This window comes from Oryza sativa, chromosome 7 (assembly GCF_034140825.1).
Source record: "Oryza sativa Japonica Group chromosome 7, ASM3414082v1".
In the NCBI taxonomy this organism is placed as follows: domain Eukaryota; kingdom Viridiplantae; phylum Streptophyta; class Magnoliopsida; order Poales; family Poaceae; genus Oryza; species Oryza sativa.
Window position 1 is genome coordinate 20,989,891 of NC_089041.1, and position 24,512 is coordinate 21,014,402.

The 24,512-nt window shown below is 43.9% G+C and overlaps 3 protein-coding genes and 1 long non-coding RNA gene across 4 annotated transcripts; 2 read left to right on the forward strand and 2 right to left on the reverse strand.

The window, feature by feature from the left end:
- Positions 1-2,594: 2,594 nt before the first annotated feature.
- LOC4343450 (probable pyruvate, phosphate dikinase regulatory protein, chloroplastic) lies at positions 2,595-6,926 on the forward strand. Its single transcript, NM_001422180.1, has 4 exons — positions 2,595-3,302; positions 4,620-5,256; positions 5,342-5,438; positions 6,596-6,926. Exons 1-4 carry the CDS (start codon positions 2,709-2,711, stop codon positions 6,681-6,683), a joined length of 1,416 nt encoding a protein of 471 aa, NP_001409109.1. The 5' UTR covers positions 2,595-2,708; the 3' UTR covers positions 6,684-6,926.
- Positions 6,894-10,164, reverse strand: LOC4343451 (uncharacterized). The gene is made up of 5 exons (NM_001422181.1): positions 9,925-10,164; positions 9,611-9,766; positions 9,388-9,457; positions 8,917-9,106; positions 6,894-7,402 (listed from the first exon to the last, which is right to left on the reverse strand). The coding sequence occupies exons 1-5, from the start codon at positions 9,949-9,951 to the stop codon at positions 7,306-7,308; spliced, it is 540 nt and encodes a 179-aa protein (NP_001409110.1). The 5' UTR covers positions 9,952-10,164; the 3' UTR covers positions 6,894-7,305.
- A 7,008-nt stretch (positions 10,165-17,172) lies between these two features.
- LOC112939584 (uncharacterized) lies at positions 17,173-17,998 on the reverse strand. The gene is made up of 2 exons (XR_003243334.2): positions 17,606-17,998; positions 17,173-17,359 (listed from the first exon to the last, which is right to left on the reverse strand). It is a non-coding gene; the product is annotated as an uncharacterized lncRNA (long non-coding RNA).
- Positions 17,999-20,732: 2,734 nt separating this feature from the next.
- LOC107275918 (peroxidase 1-like) lies at positions 20,733-22,803 on the forward strand. Its single transcript, XM_015790773.3, has 4 exons — positions 20,733-21,059; positions 21,163-21,357; positions 21,837-21,999; positions 22,087-22,803. The coding sequence occupies exons 1-4, from the start codon at positions 20,844-20,846 to the stop codon at positions 22,530-22,532; spliced, it is 1,020 nt and encodes a 339-aa protein (XP_015646259.1). The 5' UTR covers positions 20,733-20,843; the 3' UTR covers positions 22,533-22,803.
- The last annotated feature ends 1,709 nt before the right edge of the window (positions 22,804-24,512 follow it).

The following is a 24,512-nucleotide window of genomic DNA, read 5'->3' on the forward strand; positions in this document are numbered from 1 at the left end:
GAGGTCGGCAGGGGCGGCGGGAGATTGGCGGTTTTCAGACGCGCGTCCGCGTCTCCGCGAGGTCTCGGCGCTGACTGCCGCAGAAACGGTGCGACTCGCTCCACGTACGGCGCCCGCGTGTGAGCTCACCTGCAGGCGAACACGGCTGCTGCTGCAGTGCTGCTTGGGCGCAACGCGGCAGAAGAAGCGGCAGATTTCTGTGCCGTCGACACTGCATGCGGCTCAAGTCTTTGTTGCCTTGGGGCCAGGCTACCGATGATATCCTCGTGGCTTCACCTGATGTTGTCATGACATCAGTTGCTGGAAAAATGTCTTGGTCAACTGGCGAGAGGGATGTTGAGGTATTGGGGATTTGGGGGGTGTAAGCTCGTGACGGAGGAGTTGGATATGACCGGAGACGTACTACGCGTCATCCTGTGTGCCAACCGCTAGTAGTAAAACCTTCGCACTTGGCACTTTGGCAGGGCGGGCGCAATCGAGAAAAGAGAAAAAAGGAGGATACTGATTATGCAATTGCAACCGGCAAAGGTGATAATGTTTTGTTTTTTGCCACTGTTATATTTTACTGCAGCTCATTACGTAGTCATAGTTGAAGAGCTCAATTCAGCGGCAGCATAAGATTTTTTTTTTCATTGTTTTGTTTTTACTGAAAATTTTAAGACAGAATTCCTTCTTTGTCACAATTGGGCGACAAAACTATACATTATTATATTTATAACTGTAAGGCACAATATTATTGTTTGTACGATAATATAGATTGTATTTTACGCAAGAATTAACATATTTAGGAATACGAACCTTTTAAGACTTGGCTAATATACTCTTGGAGTCTTGGAGTTAGAGGGGCTATCTCTACAACTTTCAACACCTTGATGTATTTATGTACTAATGCTAGGCTTAAAATATTTTACCGGCATAAATTATTATTGACTTAAGAGAAAAATGTGCAAAATTATGAGGTTGGAAAATACACAGGGTTGCTTCCTGACCTTTTATTTGGCACAATACATACTCTATCCGTTCTAAAATATATATGTATCTATATTTTACTACGAATCAGAAACATATTTTAAAACGGGGGAGTAGTACATAGCAAACAATATTTATTTATTTATTGAATTATTAATCAACAAGGTGTAGTGATAATTTATTCTAGGGATACTGTCATCTTAGCTACCGTGAAATCTAGGACATTTCAAAGATACCCTTGGAGGAATATAGGCCGTCCACTCGATTCAATCAAATGGACTAAATCTCTTTCTACATCCCACTTGTAGTATGTGTAGTAGAGATGAGCATGGGTACAAAATAGTAAAGAAAAACTAAATATTATCGGTGGTTAGATGGAACCGGGCACAAACTGCGTATTGAGAGTGCAACAGTGACGATGGAACTGATGGACAACCCATTTGATTCGATAGAATCCGCGTCAACATCGTCGATCGTCAGGCAGCTGTCGCTCTTGCACCGCCGTCGACTACCATATCACTGGTTCGACGCATCGTGGCCATCGCAACTAGATCTTGCCATCAGCTTAATACATACCAACTTGATTTTATGTGGATGTATATGAATTAACTTGTTGACGAACAGTTGATACCCCGTGAACTCACGCTTGCTGAGTTGGTGTATTGAAGATATTTTGTTCCTAATTAAGACGTTTCATTTCTGAGATGGCGAGAAAAATGATAAGAGACAACACATGACCCAGTCTCTGACGCGGCAGTTAGTCATCGGCTGAACACACAAGAAACGAGGCCAACACCCTTGGCCCCGACATCATTCAGCCATATTTTTACCACAAACGCACAAATGCTGCTACAGGGTTGAGGCTTCTCCGGCCACGAATTTTTCAGCGGCAACATCGGCAACTAAAATCTTTGGCAAAAATATGCCTACGTTTTAATTGATGGAGGAAAAAAAACACAAGATAAATCAATGGTTAGATTTAAATTATACTATACTACTACCACCAAGTGTACTATAAAAGGATCCAAAATTTAAGTTATATATTACAGTATCGAATTACTAAGTCTTGGATAATACTCAACCTTAGGACCTCACTTATACTTGGTATTAAAAAACATCACAAACTTCACTCTGTCACAACTGTGTTTGGCCTACATGACTTTTGAATCACGGAAACAACATATATGTGGGTCCAAGTCCAATTATACTCTCCAATAGAACAGGCGTATGCGTATCCATATCTAACGAGCCGTGGAAGAGAGAACACATGAACGACGAGTGTATCAGCGGAGCAGAGCCCTGATTCCCTGAAGATCCATAAAACCACCCGCATCCAATCAACATGGTGACGGGCTGACGCACTGACGCCGGAGGCCAAAACAAAGAACGAAACCACCACCGCTGTACGACCCGTGCAAACGCACGCTGTCCAGACCAGATTCCAACGGCAAGCAGAGCAGACGCCGAAAAACCAGCTCGATCGTCTCGAAACACCAATCATTTCTATTCATTCCGCTAGTCGCCGAGTCCAACCCCGGTGGCGCCCGGTCGGCGTCCCACGTTTTTCCTCTCTTTTCACCGTCGTCTCGGCCATAAAAAACGCCGCGCGCCTCACAACCCCACCCAAACGTCGTCGGCTCGTCGCCAACACGAAGCGAAAACGAGAAGAAGAAAAAATCCCTCTCCTCGTCGTACGGTCGTCGCGCGTAGTAAGCTCAAGCTCAGTAGGGGAATCGAGGATGTCGTCGTCGTCGTCGACGTCCCCGCGGTTCGGCTCGATGATAAGCGCGAAGCTGGCGTCGCCGCCGCCGTCGCTGCTCCTCCCGCCGTCGCCTCGCCTACAGGGCCGCCGCCTGACGCCGCCCTCGTGCACGCCCGGCACCCCCGCCGCGCTGCCGAGCCCGGGGCCGGACAAGGAGCCGGAGCGGGAGGCGGCGGGGTCGGGGTCCGGGTCGGCCACCACCCCGCGCTCCCCCGCGCAGCTCGGGAGCTCGCAGCTGCACCGGTGGTCGCGGGCCCGCGCGCACCGGTCCGGGCGGCGGCTGGAGTGGCCGACGATACGGGACCGCGGCAGCGGCGGGGCCTCGTCGCCGCCGACCCCGACCAGGCCGCACCCGTCGTCCGACGAGGCGGCGTCCGCGGCGGCGAAGGTCGCGGTGGAGGAGGAGGATGGCTACGGGGTGGTTGGGAGGGACGAGGCGGCGAAGTCGATCTACATGGTGTCCGACGGGACGGGGTGGACGGCGGAGCACTCCGTCAACGCCGCGCTCGGCCAGTTCGAGCACTGCCTCGTCGACCGCGGCTGCGCCGTCAACACACACCTCTTCAACGGGGTAAAGATCCATTTCTTTCTCCTTGTCTCTTTTTTTTTATTATTTTTTTTGCCGCCCTCTATTGACTTGATTCTTCAATTTTTGGGATATATATGGTCTCCACTGTCCAGCCAGATATGTCTGCTTCGTACAATAGTTTAATTTTTTCGTTCTTGCTGGAAAATCATGATATGCCAACATAGTGCATAGAAACTATATCAATTGTTCTGGGAATAAAGGGGATTTTGGATTTTAGCTGTAGATTTGTGCTGTATAACATAAACTGTTATCCTTTACCGATGATCGGTGCACATGTACACTTTATTCTCTCGGACTGGTTGCTGCATACCTGTCCCTTGCCTTGCTGTACATTATCAGGATTGGCTAATTAGGGATTTGAGATACTTGATTTCACTGTTAATTATCAGCATCTAGCTTTCGAAGAACCAGCTGAATCTTCTTTCACAAGCTAGACTATAGTTTAATTGAAAGCATAATTTTATTTGTTATACAACTCTTGGGTTTACTCTGAAAATACAATTGTATAATAAGAGCGATGTTCTGTATATATATGTCTGATTAATCTACACCATAATCAATGGTGTGGAGATAAGTCTCCTGCTTCTTTTCAGCTTGTTTTAATAGCCTTATAGATCAGATTTAGAGTAAGGTCAGTAGCGTGTGAGTACTTGGGATTACTTCACATTATATTTGTTTGAGAATGGAAGAAATAAAATTTATTTCATGCTATCACTACTAGATGATAATGGCTGCTATTAAAATATGCTCGCAGTTAGAAGCACAGGTTGCTTGTGTTCTAACGGAGGAAAGACTTTCCAGTTAGAAGCACAAATTGCTTGTGCTCTAATGGAGGAAAGACTTTCCACATGGAACTTAAGATGAATATTGATGCGGCATACTTTTATTAAATAGTGATGCAGACATTGACATTTTTGTGGATCATGGAGTTGTGTATGGCTAAAAGTTGTGTAAATTGAGAACTGAATGGTTGGTTACTCCTTCATGCACTTCTATTTGTTTCATCGGTGAAAATTTAGTGTTCACTTGTTTGCACGTATCTTAGGACACAGAACAAATGAATACCATAGTACTTTGGATATTCAGGCATGGAGGTGTGCTTATTGCCAATTTGCCATGATCATTGTATGTCTGGTTGAATCACTATTGCACAAAAGGAGTTATTCTGGTTTCCTAGTTTAGAAACCTCGCGTATTAGTCACTGACCCTAATTTGCACTTGCATTGACTGATAAATGAAGCTAGCTGTGTAGTTTTCTTGATATTGATTATTTTGTCTTTTGCTACAAATTTGCTTTAGATTGATGACATGGATAGACTTATTGAGATAGTAAAGCAAGCAGCAAAAGAAGGAGCACTGGTTTTATATACTCTTGCTGATCCTTCAATGGCTGAGGCAACTAAGAAGGCCTGTGAGCTTTGGGGTGTTCCATCCAATGATATTCTTCGTCCTACTATTGAAGCCATAGCTTCCCATATTGGTGTTGCTCCATCTGGAATTCCACGAAGTTCTCCTAGCCGGAAGGGTCAACTTACTGAGGATTACTTCCGACGAATTGAAGCTATTGATTTTACCATCAAACAAGATGACGGTGCTCAGCCACAGAACCTTAACCGTGCACACATTGTACTTGTTGGTGTTTCACGTACTGGAAAGACACCATTGTCAATATATCTGGCTCAAAAAGGGTATAAAGTGGCAAATGTTCCAATTGTAATGGGAGTGAATCTTCCAAAGTCCCTTTTTGAGATTGATCAAGACAAGATTTTTGGATTGACAATAAACCCTGTGGTTCTTCAAGCAATCAGGAAGGCAAGGGCCAAAACTCTAGGATTTCATGGGCAAAAAAGCAATTATGCTGAAATGGAACATGTCAGGGGGGAGTTGGATCATGCCAATCAAATTTTCGCCCAGCATCCTATATGGCCAGTCATCGGTACGATCAATTTAATTGTCTTTGTGGAAACACTTTTCTTTGTACTTTCATATGTTGAAGTGTAGTTTGTTTTGTGTTTGTGCAGAAGTCACTGGAAAAGCTATAGAGGAAACAGCTGCTGTCGTTGTGAGGATATTCCATGATAGGAAACAGAAGTGCGCCATGCCACGCATATCAAAACGGTACTAGCACCACGTTCTATCTCTTCTGCGTCTTGTAAAGTACATGTGTTTTGATAAATGTCAAGAGTACCTTAGCCCGCACTTATTTTTATTAACTCTTAATTTGTGTTACCACCTTCTAGGTGGCTTCTGTATCTAAATGAATAAGGCATAGTGCACAGCAAATAAATGTATATTTCATTGTCTGAGTTATTCAACAGCAGAAATTGTTTTGGTCATAAGTTCATTGCTAATTAATCAGGTAAAACACTAGGTTGCACTGTCCAAAATTTGCCAGATAAACTAGACTCATAATGCTTTCAGAGAAATAAGTAGCCATCAGTAAATATGTTTACATGTGGACAAGATATAGATATCCTCCATGACGAATTTCATTGTGATGTCTTCTAGTTTTGACCACTAGGATCTTTTGTTGAAGAATCACTCTTGGATTAGACAGGAGGGATTTTTAGAAGTTGCCGAAAGTGGGTCTAGTTTCCAATTAGGACACTTGAAAGTTGAAACTAACCTGTGCTACTTTCACTCTTCTTTTTCTTCTTTCTGTTGTTTATTTCCCTATCATTTTTCTGACACATGTTGCATTCATTCCGGTGGGTGTTATTGTTTGGAGTGACATCTATTTTGTGGCTGCTTTTCGCACTACGCAAATTATCTTGTGGATATGTGGTTGTAAGTACCAGAATGGAGCTCTGGTAAGATGTGCTTCAACCAATATTGTAGTTTGTCTGCTAGACCAGGGCCATCCTGAACCATACCTCCAGTCACTGAAGTCTGGTTGAGCTGATCAGAAATCTGGTTAGATGGAAATTGCAGCAGCAGCTCAAGGGGAAAATGTTCCAAAGATATAGTCCTTGTTGCACACTTGATACTATGTTTGCGTCTGATAAAAAGTGGGAATAAATTCACAATTCAGTCTTTTCAAATGGCAAACTACATACGTTTATCATCTATTTCCTGAGTAGTATGTAATGGCAGCTGTGGCTGTCAATCAACTGCATGGTTGCATCCTGAAAAATGCCGGATATAGTCATTGTTATTTTCATTGTGTTGAAAAATCTTCTGAAAAAAAAGCGTTCATTTTAGGTTGCTAAGGTAGGTGTCCTGAATTTGTCTGCATTGAGCTGAATATCTTAAGAAATCTGTTTCTGTTCTTGCAGGGTGGCTCCAATTAGAATCTACGATTATCTGTCAGAGATGGTTAACACTCACGTTGAGTATCAAAAGATTTTTGCTAGGGACTTTTAAGTCTATTCTGCAGCTGTGAAGTGAATCCAAAAGTCTAAAAAACTACCCACTATCCGGCATTTTTCACGTGTCCCATATTAGGTTAGCATCACCTGTGCATAGAGAGGGTTTTAATTCATTTTGTAGATCATCACCACCTTGTGAGCTGTGTGTCATATTCTTTGTTCGTTCGTTTAACTCTTTGTTGAAGTCATGTACTACCACTCTTACGGAAATGACATATGAGTAAAAGACAATTCTTTCAAATACATCTGTGTCCATTTGTATTTTTGATTGTTTGTGTGTCTGCAACAACATCAAGGATGAAAAATCTAGTATCATCGCTTCAAAGCGACATGTATGATGTACCCCTTTTTATGCAAAAAAAAGAAGAGAAAAATAACTGAAGAAATCATGACAGCAACAGAGAAGAGAATGCAACTACCATCGCATACTTCACCATCAGACCCCATTCAGCCTGATCTCTTCACTGCCATTCACTCTATATTCTTCCTTGACCCTTAGAAGAGCATCAGTTTTTTTGATGCCTGGGTCTTTGTAGCAACATCATGCCTCCTTTACAGATTGCATTGAGGTTTGAGAACAAAACGAAAATTTTTCTTCAGTTTCAACAGCCGGCGTTTCACCGAGCATCGCTGCTGCCGCCGCCGCCGCTGTCGCCGCCCATCTTGCTCATGGAGAGTGTGAAGTAAAGCAGGATCAACGTTCCAACGCTTGACCTGCAGAAAAGCAGAAAACCTACATGAGCATTCACCATCTCTGAAGAGTGCAGTACTGATGAATGAAACGATTTCGTAAATTCAGAGTTCTACCTACAAGATCAACCAAACCAAACCAAAAAAAGGAGGGTTGATAAATGTGACGATGGCCGCTCCATTATCTGACTTACCGAATAGGTACACATTGATAAATCGCTCGATAACTAGTCAAGTTGAATAAAAAAATCAAACCAGAAGTCAAACTTTTTGGTAAAATTGTTCAACTTTATACTGTTTTCGTCAGTAAGGTTGAGTTTGCTAAAATTGTTCACCTCCATACTTAGGAACTACACCTTCTCGCACGAAAACAGTGTTACCCATTAATACGTGATTAATTAAGTGTTAATATAAGAAAATTTGAAATATAGATTAATATTATTTTTTAAGTAATTTTCTTATAATTCTTTTTTAAAAAACACATCATTCCATAACATGAGTGTGGAAAAAAAAAGGGTGAGTTGGCAAAGAAGGGGAAAGAACACATGTAACCAAGGGGTTATCACAGTTATCAACAAAATCGCTCGGAAGCAGTATTCAGTGACTTTTAAAGGTTCAGTAAACCTTGTCCAAAAGTCACTCAAAAAATGAAGGATTTTCTTTTCTAAAGCAAGGGTCATCATACTGTACACGAGAACGGTTGTTCGTCAGTCGCCGTCTTTTCTCCCGTATATCGCTGTAGCCAAACCGGAGCTGACAACTAAAACTAGTTCTGACACGTAGACTCGCCAACGAGAAACCCGGCCGCTCTTTGTGCTGCAAACTCCTGCACGCATCACCCATTCATTCATCCACCGGTCGCAGCGAACCTACTACGATCTGAAAAGGCTGCAGATTAATGCAGCCGCTAATACGAGGCCATGTTCCACATTTTTTTTGCGTTGTTGGGGACAACAGGACAATTAAACTCTTGTGCCCTACGGTTTAGGAAATTCGTCAATTATTTTTCTTTAAGTACCACGGTTTTCGCCTAATCACTAGCAAGAAATTAGCAAGAGTGTACTTGTAGCAGCTCAAAAGAAATGGTTCTACTTCTAGCTATTGGGAAACTGCACAACTCGTAAATATTTTATTCAGATATTTACCGTTTTGAACTTATTCTTTTTCTTATACTATCAGTATTATCACTTGTAAATGATTAGAGCAAGTACTATGGACTTCTTAGCTCTTGCATCAAGATACTATGAGATACTATGGATCACATGATGAGGTGGAAAAGATAAGTGGAAAAGAGAAGGGAAAAAAAGGAGAAGTCATCCGGACAAATTCTATACAAACTTACAGAGAAATAAGAGAAACAGACCAATGAATTAAGTGAAAACAAATAAAGAAAGAAATATTATGGTAAATTGGAGCAAGTGTATTAGAGATAATTTGTTGTATTAATTAATAATAAGTAAATGACGTGAACAAAATTAGAGATGAGTATCACCTCTGCTATAAAATTTGCTATAAGTGGCTATTGCCAGTTGACTTACAGTGTGGCGAAGAAGAAGACCACCCTCCGGGGATCGAGCCACGGCGCCGCCGGCTGCCGCCCGAGCCGCCGGGACTTCCCTCCCGGCGTGCCGGCCACCGGCGTGTGGACGAGCCGGCCGAGGCCGCCCATGTCGTCGGCGGCCGCCACATGCACGAAGAGCGGCGACAGCGGCGGCCTCTTGCCTGTCCCTGCACATGAGAGTGCCAAAAGTCACACACGGCCTCGATTAATCCTGACCCGTACGTAAACTAATTCGCCATAGGTGTCACTTGTCAGCTTGGATTACTAGCTAAATCCTGTGACAAGGTAACCGATCTGTCACTGTCAGGATCGAATTGAGTATTACAAAATCTCCATGGAATTGAAAAAAAAAACCCAACAAATGCCAAGCGAAAATAGAAAACTCTGAAGATATTGATATCAAAAGTGATGAAATCTTTGATTGGATGAGATTTATAGGTGGACTGACCGGCGGCGCCATTGCCGTCGCCGTCGGCCGGCTTCCTTTCCCCCTTCCTCGACAGCGACCTCACCACCTTCTGTTGCGTCGCGTCCGCGGCATAACCACACAAAGAGGAAAGAATCAATCAAATCTTTGGAAACGAACGGAAGAAACGGAGGCTCGTATGTATGTACAATTGTACATCGCCGACGTCGCCATCGCCGCGCGCGCTCGCGTCTATCCAACTTACCGGTGTCCGTGGTGGCGCCGCCGTGGTGTCCGGGCCGTCGCCGGCGAGCGAGGAGAGGGCGCTGACGTCGAGGGCGATGAACCCGCCGCCGCCGACTGCTCCCGCGCCGGCGCCGGCGTCCAAGTTCGATTGGCCAAGATCGCTCGCCGCAAGAACCTGCAAACACCCAACAAAAAAATTCAGCAAAAAACACACAAAGCAAAATCCTCCATCCTTTCCAGTAAACACAAGGTCAAAAAACTCGTTCACCTCTCGCAATTAATCAGGACGAAGAACCACACAAAGCAAAACGGCAAAAACCAAGATGAACTTACAGGTTGGTTGGAGGCGGCGTCGCCCATGGTCGCGTGCTGCTGCTGCTTCTGATGATTCCTTTGCGTCTTCTCTTTTGTTGTATCCGGGGCTTCGGTTAGTTCGTTGGGAAGTGGTAATAGGAACAATGGAATACTACCAAAACGAGGAACCGGAGGGAAAAGCACTGCCACTTTGCTCTTTTTGAAGGGCAAAAAGATTCTATCTCACACGGGCACACTCAATCTGCCGCGAGCAAATGGAGAGCAGAGGAGAGGATGGGGAATGGGAGAGAACAGGTTATTTATACATGATGGATTTTTCACAGAAGCCCATGGTAGTTATATGGAAATTACAAAATGTTTCCATGTACTCCATCATAAGATATTCATTTTGGAGGAATTTTAACACATATGAATAGGAAAGTGGAGGAATAAGAATGCCACACTTTAATTCATAGGAATTTTTCAAGATGTTTGAGTGGATGAAAAATTTGCTATGTTTTGTCTATAGGGAAAGAAAATTTTCATTTGGTTTTTCTATATCTACTACCTATGCCCCATAATAATTGTATTTCTAGGATTTGAATCTGTCCTAAATAGTTGTCACTGTAAAGTACCAATGGTCCCATTAATCACTTCTCACTCAAATTTCTCTCTGTTTTACCCTTAACTACCCTCTCACTCTTACCTATACATCATTTAATAAGGGCATTATAGTCTTTCTTATAAAATCTTAATATATGCTAAACAAACTAGAATTACTTTTTTTTTGGGACGGATGTAGTATATTCCTATGAACCGAATGATACTCATAAGAGTTAATTCTTAGGAACCCAAATCTTTTGGTTTTTCTTCAAAATGAATAGACCCTTAAAATATATACCCCTCTAAGTTCTTCACAAAGATTAAGGAGGAACAAAAATTAAATTCGGAACGGTTATGAGAAATTTTAAACATATTTGGAAATAGACCGAGTAGAAAGATTTAGCATAGAAGCTCAAGGTTTGTCCGGCGTCTTTTTTCCCGTGGCTGCCCATACTGCGAAAGGATATGATTGAAGCAACAGGAATGACTTTTTTAAGACAAAACCTTTTTATAGAAATTTAGAAGTTGAGATTAAGCGAAGAAAGTGAAAAAAAAGTAAAGTAATCCTGAAATTTAAAATTGGTTATAACTTATAACCTGTAGCTTATCCCAATTTCATTTTGAGAGGCTAATACTCCTACCTTACTAAATTAAGCAAGAAATGAATATTTACCTCAAAATGTTTTAGTGAAGCATATACGATGTTATTCGTATGAAACATTGTATACTCAGATGGTTTCCAAGACGTTGGAAAGTAATTTTAGATCTGCAAATTCCAATGTTTCTTGGGGACTGATCTATTAAAAGAGTCAAAAGAGATAATGCACTTATTTTTATGGGTCCGAGGGCGTTATCGGGAGAAAACATTTGGCACTTTTGGCAGGCAAATATCCTCAGGCATTCGATGGCTACCACTTTTCCAGTTTGCCTGCCATCACTTTTTCTTCAGCAAGCGTGTGAGTATTTTCCCCAAACCCACCAATTTCCCCTTTTCTTTTCTCTCACTTTTCCAAGATGCAAAAGCAAAGGAATATTTGATTAATAGGAAAAAATAAGTACATTATGGATATAAAACACCACAGTCAAGTATTCGAAATAGAGAAAAATAAATTAAGCATACACAGATGCATTTTTCAATAAAACTTTTCAGTAAGGTTAAAGAGTCGTCGTTAATCTCTATCTCTTTTTAACCATGTGATAGGAGACACATTCTTCGATGTGCCATGTGTATAATGGTGTGTGCACTTATGTGTTTTCCCTTTGATAAATGAAATAATGCATGTCTGTATCTACTGGCTAAATTGGTTTGAATACAGTTAGTTTTCTTTATATAAAAATGCACTCTCTAGGACACTGCAATGTCCTCTTCATGGATTAGCACAGGGCAGCTTTGGACATGGATTAGGAGGTGACCATATTTAAGAAAATTATTTGAGGAAATTAATTAGATTGACATGCAAAATTGATACTCTCCCGTTCTTTTCTCTTTTTTCTAATTTAGATGTAGATTTTTCATTGTTTTTCGTTAGCATGTTTTTCAAACTGCTAAAATACGCGTCTTATACGAAAACTTAAAAGTTACTTTAAAATATAAAATAAATCTATTTTTCACGTTTGAAATAATTAAAACTCAATTAATTATATGCTAACGACTTTATCATTTACGGGCATGGACTTCATCTCCATCTTAATAAAAAAAGAAACACCTATATGCCTATATCATCGTTCCAGCGAATGAAGTAAAACCGTGGCCGAGACCTACATGCGCATTTACCAATTCATGTACTAACCAGAGGAGTATGCTAGGATTGCAATGTTTCTTCCTTGCCGCACGCTTGATCAGTTGATCTTTGCTCTGGTCTGACAGGCTTGGTTGTATTCTCAGGCGTGCGTTCCCTGAAGAAGAGGGGAGAATGTTTACGTTCACTGCACTTGCGGATTTGGTGGGGGCCATTCTATGGCACCCAATAGATCCACCATGGTGCAGTGGCGCTCTCTACTTGGCCATTCCGATAGCGAAATGATCATGAAGGGTAATCTTATCCCCATCACTAGCTAGCTTTCTGATAGCCTCCATTGCATTTTATTAATATATAGTACAATATCCTAAAATACCTGCATTTTATTTCTTTTTCTCCCCTGGCTTCAAAAGCTAATTAATATGTGCACTTTTTGTTAACTTGTTAGGACCAATACCAGGCATGTTATGCTCGTAGCAGCAATTAATCTCAGCATCTCTTGCGGCACTCATCACGGGGACTAGTGCCTCACAGGTTAATTACAGGCCGGGAACAATGGTGTGTGCTTTACAACTGTAAGATCGAACTGACGACAGCACAGCTAAAATCCACGAGTTAGCTAGCTGCGTACATACATACTCCCTCTCATTTTAATAAATATCATCGTTAACTTTTAAACAAATGTTTCACCATTCATCTTATTAAAAATTTTATATAAATATATAAAATATAAATCATGCTTAAAGTACTTTAAATGATAAAACAACTCATAACAAAATAAATTATAATTACGTAAATTTTTTAAATAAGACGAATGATAAAACGTGTGACAAAAGTCAGCGGTATAATGTATTAAAAAACGGAGGTATTATATAATTATTTACTGTATATGATACTATGATAATAAACATATGCTTAATCAAGTAGTAGTGGATCGGAATGTATGAGATGCACATGCGTACGGGGCCACAGCGCGCGTGATCTTAGCGTATAAACTTCGCCGCATCTTGTGGCTGGACTGAGAGGCCTCTGGCCTTTGACTTCTCTTGCAGTTCAGCCCAGTTTAGTTCAGTTCTGTGACAGTGTGATACGCAGTTCAGTTCAGGGAGGAAGAGAAGAGGAAAGCGCAAATGGAAGCTATCGATCTGTATCGTCTGTCACGTACGGGTTAATCATTGCCAGATAGGCGACCTCGATCTGATCAGGATTCATGGAGATTATTGATTCTGAAGATGAGATATAAAAATATTCAGGGATCTCTTGATCCATCCGAGGGATGTGGACAAACAGAAGTAGTCTGTACAAAACTCTGCTGAAAGCCAACACATATCTTCATCTTCTTCATTAATTTATATGGAATTACATATCGCCGGCCTCTGTATTGGAAGGAATTAAATTTCAGCAGCTGAAATGCCTGTATCTTCTGCTGCTTTGACATGTCATCAGGATATGGATAAAGGTGAGCTTACACCATAGGAAAGAATTGATTTTGGAACTCTTTTGAGGCGATGTGCATGGACAATTACGTCAGTGGATTAAGCTAGCATGCAGATCGAGCAAGTAATCTTTCACCGTTAATTTGTTTTCATATGCATTAATGCATGGCTGCTGTCACTTTCTGACCTTTTCTCCTCTTATCTAAACCATGAGGTGCCATCTTTTGGAGATCACATAATCACATTCTCTTGGACTATCGTCATATTCTGGAATCAATCCCAGTATCTTCGGCTTAAAGCTGACTCATCACCGTTTACCTCATACTAGTATAGGATTCTTGATTATATAGTGTTATCACATCACCATTTCCAAGAATTAATATGATTGCTTACATGATGGCCTTCCTTGCAAAACAAAAGGTAGGACTACTCCCTCCGTCCCAAAAAAAGACAAACCCTAGGTTTCCGTGTCCAATGTTTGACCGTCCGTCTTATTTGAAAAAATTATGAAAAAAAAATAAAAAGACAAGTCACGCATAAAATATTAATCATGTTTTATCATCTAACAACAATGAAAATAATAATTATAAAAAAATTTCATATAAGACGGACAATCAAACGTTGGACATGGAAATCCAGGGTTTGTCGTTTTTTTTTTTTTGACGGAGGGAGTACGTGGAGAAGTCACTCGTAGAAACGTGTGCAACAAAAATAATTCCAACTCCACAGAGCCAGTCTATGGGTCTCTAAGCACATTCAGCACATCAACAGCTCTGTTTGAGGTTTCATCTGCAGTACACCACCAGTTCACCAAAGAATAAATTGAAGGCCAGTTAACCTCACAATCTGGTATAATAGCTTGGATTCAAAGTGTAATAGCTTGGATTCAAAGGGTCTGTTTGGGGGAGTTTTTAGATTCTGAGAAGCAGCTGTTTGGTAGCCAGCTTCTGAGAATCTAGAAAAGCTCTGAAACCCAGCTTCTCCAGCTTCTGGGTTCTTAGTTCATTTTTCAGAATTTGTAATTACAGATTCTCAGAAGATGTGGACTGTTTAGGGCAGCTTCTAGCAGAAGCAGCTTTTGGGAAAAGCTGCAGCTGGGACAAGCTCCCCCAAACAGGATCAAAGTGTAGTAGTAAAAATATATGCTAAACTCATTATTCAAGAGTGGTAGCGATTATTTTCAGCAAGGATGAAAGAATAGCGTAAACAAATTAAACGACTTGAAATTTCTGGAGTAATTCGCATTTGAAGGAGTTGAGAAGACTAAAGTAACTCATGTTTAGAACCAGAGGGAGTAGTAAAATCAGTAATAATAAGCCAAGTTTTTTCCGATCATTGTCCACTCAAAAAAAAAAGTTTTTTCCAATCATTGCTTTACCTCTTGGTACTTCCAGTCCATTTTGGAGCTAAGAGCAAGTTCAATAGTATAGCCAACTGCTGGCTTCAAATCATCTATAGCCAATCTAATAGCCTATTCATACAATAGTTATCTATAAAAATATACTACATCATTAATATCTGGTCCTACCTCTCATACACTCATAACGTATTGGAGTTCGTGTTGCAGCCGGCTACAAATCTGTAGCCCGCTTTCTTCTCTCTCTTCTCTTTTCTACTCGATATGTGGTTATAGCTGGCTTATAACCTGCTATTGTACCTGCTCTAAGGATTTTTCTTGGATTTTCGCAGAGATAAGAGACTGTTTCCAAGGTCATTTCCTGAAACAGGCCACACAGAACACAGTGACACAGATCAGACTCCATTACTTTCATGTGCTACACACACAGGGTTACCTGGCATATGTAGCAGTGAGCAGTGACTGTTTACCAAGTAAACGGCCGGTGTCCTCCAACGAATCCAAGTGCTCCACTATGGCCGTATGGAGACAATTCAGAATTCGACCGGCCAGAAAGGTTCAGAGAATCTGAAATTGCAGGTCGACTGATAAAACCAACGCCTGGGCGATCGAGGTATGCTCATGGTGCCTTTCTTCCATGGCGCTTTTCGTGCAGCACGATAAGAGCAAGTTTAATAGTGTAGCCAACTACTAGCTCCAGATTATCTATAGCCAATTCATTCAATAGTTGCTTACTATACTATTAATACCTGGTCCTACCTGTCGTACACACAATACGTTTTGGAGTCCGTGCTGCAGCTGGCTACAGATCTGTAGCCCGCTGCTCTTCTCTCTCTTCCTTTATCTCTTTAAATTATGTTTATAGTTGGCTTATAGCCTGCTATTGTACCTGCTCTAAGAGCAAGGTCAATAGTGCAGCCCACTACTAGCTCCAAATCTTCTATAGCCAATGTAATAGCCAATTCATACAATAGTTGCTTACTATACTATTAATACTTGGTCCCACCTGTCATACACATATTACGTCTTGTAGTCCGTGCTGCAGCTGGCTACAGATCTGTAGCCCGCTGCTCTTCTCTGTCTTCCTTTATCTCTTTAAAATATGTTTATAGCTGGCTTATAGCCTGCTATTGTACCTGCTCTAACGAAACCGATCAACGAGCACGAAATGAATGGCACTTTTGCAGTGCTTTCTGATCTCTTTCTTTATCATGGAGCCAAAAAAAACCCCAAAAGGGATTGATCTCAAGTGGTCGTTTCAACTCTGAATAATAACGTGCACCAAAGAGGGTGGTAGAGCAGCAGTATCTATATAATTCTTAATTCTCGTGTTCATCATGCTACTAGCTAGCTGCTCTTTTATGTCCATGGCTGAGAACTGGGTGGGGTGTGAGGAAATCGATTGTGACACCACTATCTATCACCATGTGGCATGATAAGAGTGCCCTTGCTCCAACTGCACTAAGCTTTATTCAGTCGGAAAAAAGAATGGGCACTTCATAGAAAATGAAAGAAAATAGAAGTGGCCTAAGAGCAGAGAGATATATAGGACCAGTTTGGCTGGGCCCCTAAGCTTGCCCGACGAAAATTGGTGAGTGAAATCCCCTTCACTAGTGGAGTACAGGAACTGAAAATTACTTGGGAGTTCAGGAACTGCAAATTACTGTGGAAGTGAGAAGAATGGGGTTAAATCCATGTTCATCCACATCAGTCTTCATCACCTGGAAGATTTGGAAAGAAAGGGGACGATAGAGTGTTCCGTGATGAGGAATCCACAACGGCACGCATCATTGACCGGATCACGAAGAAACTTGGGCATGGTAAACAGGAGGTTAAAAGGACTGGCAAGCCTACTAACCGGCGATGACGAGGATATTTGATATTTGATTCCTGAGTAATCGCAGTAATATGTTGCAACTTTATTTTGGCAGGAGCGTGCCAAGAAGACTGACTCCTTCTTGTTATTATGTAGTCTTTGCTTTCTTCTAGTATGATATAATCCCAACCAAATGTTGGTCAGTTTCGAAAAGAAAAATGGAGCCTGAGTTACTTGAAATTTTGATCAGATGACTGATTTTGCTATTATCTACTTGTCATTTTTTTTCCCAACCATTAGATCACCATACGAGAAAAAGAAAAGAAAGATACTATGTAGAAACTTTGGATCAGATTAATCAATAGTACTCAAACTTTGGTGGTGGAGGGAGGATACGTGTTTCTCAAACAGCTCTGTTGGCAATTCCTTCCTGTAATTTAAAAAGATAAATAAAACCAACTTGGTATCTCGAGAAACTTACATAAAGGCGTTTCAAGGCATCCGAATTATTCATAACAGATATCTGCATAGATAATCGAATAATAATGGTTATGAGCTCTAAAAGGAAAAAATAAAATGGAAGAACTCAAGAACATATGCTAAGCGTTAGTTTCAGAATACAGAAGGGAAAATAAAATGGAAGCATGATGCTTGCCCACTGTGCCAATATCCAAATTAATCAAACACACATTTCAAAGCTAATGAGATGCACTCAGTAATCATCCTTTGAACTGAATCCTACTGATGAACTGATGACCACTTAACCTACCATATGCTGTGTGTCTTTCTGGCTCCAGTCTTCGCACAGGCAAAGTTTACATCTTCTGAAAAGGCTGCATCTCCCCGTCGAACTGGAAATCCTAGATACTGATCATCGCTATCACCCTCTCCGCCGCCACCTACACCTATTCCCCAAAACCAGATTTCCCCATCTCCGTCACGCATTGCCCCCCTTCTCCTTCTGTATTAGCCCTCCGATCCGTCTGTCCGGAGAGGGGTTTGGAGAGGCAGAAAGATGGCCCGAACAGAGAACGAAGCATACCTGGGTACTGCGTACAGATCGCTAACCTGGGATCACCAGGTGGAGGAGCGCGGCGGTCGTCGTCGGCGGCGGCGGTGTGCGGAGCGGGAGCGTGGCCGGTCGATGGCAGAGAAGGATGGTGAAATCATAGGCCGGGCCGGGTTGGGTAGGAAGGGTCTTCCAAGTCAAAGCCCATTAAACTTTATAGGCCCAGGTTGACGTATGCACTTGCCTGCTCAAAGTTTTTTGATGGGCCGGGCCGAGATATTTTGGAACCTTACGATCCGAACTTTTACGAAATAAGTTCATCTAAGGTCCCTTAACTTATCAACAAATCCGATTTTTGTCCTTCAACTAGAAAACCAGATACAACGGGTCCCTCAAATATCAAAACCGGTACAATATATATGTCCCAAGACGGTTTGGATGACAGTTTTAGCTGACATGGCGCCTACGTGGCTAATTTGACTCGGTCTTCATATAACGTAGCTTTGACATGGTGCTTGTGTGGCAATTTGATTTAGAAAATAATAAAAATTGTAACCCCACATGTCAGTTACACCAAAAAAGTTAATAAAAAATGGTGGGGGCGACGTGAAACCCACATGCCATTCTCACCCTATCTCTTCTTCCTCCTCTCTCCCCATCTCCCGTTTCTTCAAGCGGCGGCGCGAGGGTGGCGGGCTTAAGCAGCAACGCTGTGGCGGCAGACTCACAGCAGGACGCCTCCTAGTTAGCGGCGGCGGCGGAGGCGAGCGGTCACGCTGGCGGCGGGGGAGCGAGGAAGTCCGATGCCGGAGCCGAAGCTGGAGTCCGAGACCAACACCGCCTCCCCCGCTCGCGCCCCCCTCAGCAGCCTTGTCGTCAAGCCCTCGCCGCGCAAGGGGAACGACGCCTCCTCCTCCTCGGATGCCGCCGTGGCAGCGGCGTGCTCATCCCCGACCCCCGCCACCAGTGCCGAGATCGACGCCGACACCGTGCTGCAGCAACCGCCGCCACCTTCCCCCACTTGCGCCCCCCTCATCAACAGCCTTATTGTCAAGCCCTCGCCGCGCGAAGGGAACAACGCCTCCTCCTCCTTGTCCCTGACCCTGTAGAATCAAGATGTCGACAAGAAGGGGGGGGTGAACAAGCGATTTAAAACTAAACGACACATAATTAAAACTAACCTAAGTTGCTAGGCTTGGTGAGGTACAAAGTTAATTACGCAACTAAGTTATGTTTTGTAAACCTAAGGTGATATGAGCTCAAATATGTCTATGTGAAAGTAAATTGCACACCTAAGTTAAGTTTTGCAATCCTAGGGTGATATGGGCTCAAATATGTCTCTATTAAAGTAAATTGCACAAATGTAAATGCAATAAGTAAATGAGACAAGAGACAAGGAGTTTATCACCCAAGGTTCAGAAACTCGCCGGTTTTCTAGGCGAGCCCAACTTCACCGTTCAAAACCACGAAGCCACCTCAAGCCCTCTTCGTCAAGGGGTGGGCAAGGAGGGAGTCAGCCCACGAAGTGGACTACCCAAGCCTTGATCACTAAGGGTAGTTCTTCATTCACTCCGAAGGTGGTGAACTCCAAACCACTCACAACAGGCGCCGGGCCTTCTGCACAATCTCCTTGGAGAGGTTACCGGGAAACACCTTCACGAGCCGTTTAGGAGGTGGCAACCTCCAAGAGTAACAAGCGATGACCTGGCTTGGAGATGATCAAGTGCCACACTAGCTCTATAATGAAGCAAACGCACTTGACTCTTGGCTAATCAACCCTCAATCACACCAAATAGATGAACACAAGCACTGGAGTGGGTGAGAGAGTGTGCAAGGGATGTATGTAAGTGAAGCAAGTGCCAAGAGAGCCCCTTTGTTGTTGGTGGGGGAGTATTTATACTCCCACTCACAAAACTAGCCGTTTGGGGTCAAAATCCCCAACTAAGTGCACTTCCGGTCAGACCTGACTACTTTACAACGGCTAGAAAACTAGCCGTTGCAATGCATTAAATGCACTGAGACACGGGGACTGATCAGACAGCCATAGAGCGGCCGGTCAGACCGGCCAAGGCTCAGTCAGACCGCTGCTGGCTCGGTCTGACCAGCTGCGGCTCTGGCGGCTCGGGTTTTTCACCCAGAGGCCGACCAGCATGATGTCATCGGTCAGACCGCCGTGTTTTCCGTCAATAGAACTTCACCAAGTCGAGCACTCCTAGGGCGCCATTAGCGATGGGGGAGTAGGTTTTTGTCGAGTTGACCTTGATTTTCCTCTCATAAGGTTTTCACATCCCGCCCGGAGGAAATAATGCTTGCACTGCTTGTCTAGGACCTCCAGTGACTCGTTGTGCACTTCTAGCACGGTTAGGAGGTATACCGGTTGCGAGGAGAGAACCGGTTGCACGAATGTAATTCTCCCGGCGATTCCCATGTTCCAGCCTCTCTAGGCGGCCAAGCGCCCGACAGACTTATCAAAGAGGGGGTGGAGTAATCAAATATTTATATATATGCCTGTAACGGTAAGCAGTTCCTAACTAACTTTATGCCATTCTTCCATCTTATTTCTTTCCGTGTGAGAATTATTGAGTTAATCCTAAACAAAATGCTTTGACAATCAGCTCGATGTTAATAAACAAATATTTATATGTAAGAATGCACAACCATAATCACTGTACGCTCGACAGGTATAATAAAAATCATTTCCAAGTGATGACATTTGTGTACCCCCAATTATGCAAGTTCTATGAAACTAGCAATTTGGCACCCCGAAAGAAAGAATACATCATATTCAATTACCTCGATGTACGATAGTACTTGGTTTGGTTCCAACAGCTAGCTAGCCCGTACTTTACTGAAGATACTCCAGCCTCGATCCATTTGTGATTTGTCAACGTATCTACTGCCTATATAAGCTGCAACATAGTAGTGCTCGATCGATCCTGCATCGATTAGCACAAATTTCTGGGGGGCATATATATAACTCAGGAATTGAAGCCCCCTGATGATGGCAGCAATCTTTGTCGTGTTAGTAGCAGCAGCAGCAGCAGCTCTCGTCTCGTCCAGCGCTGCGCAGGCACAGCTCAAAGTTGGGTATTACGGGGACACATGCAACGGCGCAGAAGAGACCGTGAGGCAGGAGGTTGCATCTGTTCTATCCGTGGCGCCGTATCTCGCCGGCGCTCTCCTGAGGCTCCATTTCCACGACTGCTTCGTCAGGGTGAGTAGATACTGAGTTCAGAGATTGTAGATGAGTAGTAGTGCTTATGCAGTGGTGTTGATATGTGTCAATGTACTCATGTGTGTGCTTGTGATATAAGCAGGGATGCGACGGGTCGATCCTGTTGGACTCGGTGGCCGGCGGCGCCGTCGACGCCGAGAAAGAAGCTGAAACGAGTGCAGGCCTGAGAGGGTTCGACGTCATCGACAGCATCAAGGAGAAGCTGGAGCAGGCTTGTCCTGGGACTGTTTCGTGTGCTGACATCCTCGCCCTTGCCGCCAGGGACGCTGTTCATTGGGTAACTCAGCTATCTTGATGCGACTCAATATCTCAGTTGTTGTGGGACACATTTCGAGCTTAAGGGCATGTTCACTTTGATGTTAAAAAAAACCTTACCAAATTTTAGCATAACTGTCAAAATTTTGGCAACTTACCAAAATTTTGGTAGGATTTCTTAGATAGTTACCAAATTTTGGTAGCAAACTAAATGTAGCCATTTTTTTTAAGTAACTTTACCAAAATTTAGTAATGTTGAAAATAACATTAAAGTGAACAGGCCCTAAACCACAATTACCGGCCATTTCCATCCTGCATGCATGCGGCATACAACATCGGGGAAAAAAAAAATCCTATAAGGCCATTTCTCTGTTAAAGCTGGCCTAATCAGAAAACGCAGAACTAAAATCTGAAAGCACTCGAGTTTATAGCAACGGCTATGAGATGGAGTACATACAAATATGATGCAACTAAATATAATTTTGTGCACTCCTAATTCAGAGTAATGGCCCGTTTTGGCCTGTACCAACTGGGCGGCTCGATGGAAAAATATCGAACGCCGCCGAGACGGTTGATCTCCCGCCACCAAATTCAGGCATGGCACAGCTGCAAGCAGCGTTCGCCCATAAGAACTTGACTGCCAAGGATCTCGTCGTCCTATCGGGTGCAGCTCCGCCACAAGATATCATCAATTATCATCAGATCGACTGCGGCAATCATCGATCTTAATTACTTAACGTGACCATTCTAGGTGCGCACACCATCGGCTTCTCGCACTGCCAGCCGTTCCACGACCGCCTCTACAACTACACCGGCGGGAACAGGCTCAACGACGTCGACCCGGAGCTCGACCCGGCCTACCTCAACGAGCTCCGGTCCAAGTGCGGCGCCGCTGCCAGTGCCACTGCCAACGCCGACAACCCGGGGGTCATGGTGGAGATCTCCCCCAAGAGATCGCCCAAGTTCGACACGGGCTACTACACGCAGGTCGCGCGGCGCCGCGGGCTGTTCCGGTCCGACGCCGTGCTGCTCGACGACGACTTCACCGGAGCCTACGTCAAGAAGCACGCGACGGGGCTCTTTGACATGGAGTTCTTCGGTGACTTCGGCGAGGCCATGGTGAATATGGGGAACCTCCAGCCGCCGCCGGGGAATGATGGCGAGGTCCGGAGGAAGTGCTCCGTCGTCAATTACTAGGAATATAATTAACGTGCATATCTTTGGTCCGGTGAAAGCCTGGACATATATGAGTCCTGTGTGGGGTGTGTGTGATTTTCTTTCTTACTAGTATGGTTTGCTTTGGATCACCCTTTAACAAATCAGTACTATATACTCCCTCCGTTTCACAATATTGTAAGTCATTCTATCATTTCTCATATTCATACTGATGTTAATGAATCTAGACATATATATTTATCTAGATTCATTAACAACAATATGAATGTGGGAAATAGTAGAATGACTTACATTGTGAAACGGAGGAAGTATGTGGTAGAGATCTCTGCATTTTAGAAGTTTTTTTTACTGTTTGTCATCTTCTCAATTGTGCATTCTCAAATAACACTATTTGCCATCCGGGTCTACCATATTGTTTCTATTTTACCACTTTTGATTGCCAACTCAACAAACTGATTGGACTCTTCCTCTCCCCCAAACCAAACTCTTCCTCTCCCCCATTAAACCCTAGCCACCGCCGCCGCTTTTCAACCTCGCCGCCGCCAGAGCGGCTCGCCGGTGTGCGGGCCTGCTGGGATGGCGGCGGTGCGGTGGGTCAACTTTCGATCTGGCGAGCAACGCTATGGTGGTGGTGGCAGGGCCTGTTGGCGGCCGGCCAGGAGGTGGCGGGGACGCTCTGGTGGACGTCTATGCGGTGGCGGTGAAGCTCCGGCGAACGGTGATGGAGGTGCCGATGTTGGTGGCGGCAGTGCCCGTTAGGCGGCCGGCTAGGCGATGGCGGTGACGCCCGTTGGCGGTCCGCCGGCGCGATGGTGGTGAGGGTGCTGGTGGTGGCTGAGGGAGCTGATAGTGGAGGTGGTGCTCCGGTGATGTGTGGTCGTGATTGCTAAGGCGACTAGGATGTACAGGAGGCGTCGGCGTGTTGGTGGGCGGCGGTGGCATTGGAAGGTGACGGAGGCTAGTCATCCACCCCTTACTCTGCCACCGGCGGCCATGGACAGTGGTGAGGCTAGCCCTCCACCCGTGATGGTAGGTCGACAGCATGGTGTTGGTGGTCGATGGTTGTGGTGTGGCCACGACAGTCTATGACCACGGCGGCGAAGGTTCTCGATGGCGGCGTCCTAGGGGCAGCAGTGACTTGGCGAGCTCCGACGCCCCGTTCTGTTCACGGCCAAGCGAGGGTGGGGGATGGTGGTCGTCGATATCTTGGTGACAGGGCCGGGCTAATGGTGCGATGGTCATCGACTTGCTTGATGCAGATAAGGATGATGGCAACGGAGGTTCTCAGTGGCGGCGTCCTAGAGGGGGAAGCTGCCACGTGAGCGTCGGCGTCAAGGTCTGCTTGCGGATAGGTGTGGACGGCAATGGAGCATCTTTGGCAAGTTGATGGCAGTAAAGGCAAGGTGCATATCATGCTGGATGACTCTACGATGCTCTAGGAGCTACGGTGAGTTCGATGGTGTGCGGAAGACGGTGGTAACGCAGCAAGGCGGCTTCGTGACGCACTATGGGCGTTCAAAATGCGGCAGCGGCGTAAGTGGTTTTGGACAGCGACAGAGGACATTAGGCATAGCAGTTGGCAGCATATGTTGGTTGAGTTCTACAGAGACGGAGATGGTGCGGCAACGGGTAGCACGGACTAGTTCTGTTTCTCCTCTTCCCCCTCTCGCACTTGGTTGGATAGATTAAGTATTCGATGAAGGTTGAAGCTAAGTCTTCTAGCTTTTCTCTTTTGTGTTAGTGTGTTTTTCTGTGTGAGATTTAGAGTCCAAGAACTCGTGTAATGTTTTGGTTGTGTATATCTTTGTGGATATAGAGACCGGATTAATGAAAAATCCATTATCTAAAAAAACTCAACAAACTGAGGAAAAACGTTGGTCAGTTTCGAAAAGAAAAAAGGAGCCTGAAAATTACTTGAAATTTTGATCAGATGACTGATTTTGCATTATCTACTGGTCATTTTTTTCCCAATCATTAGATCACCATACGAGAAAAAGAAAA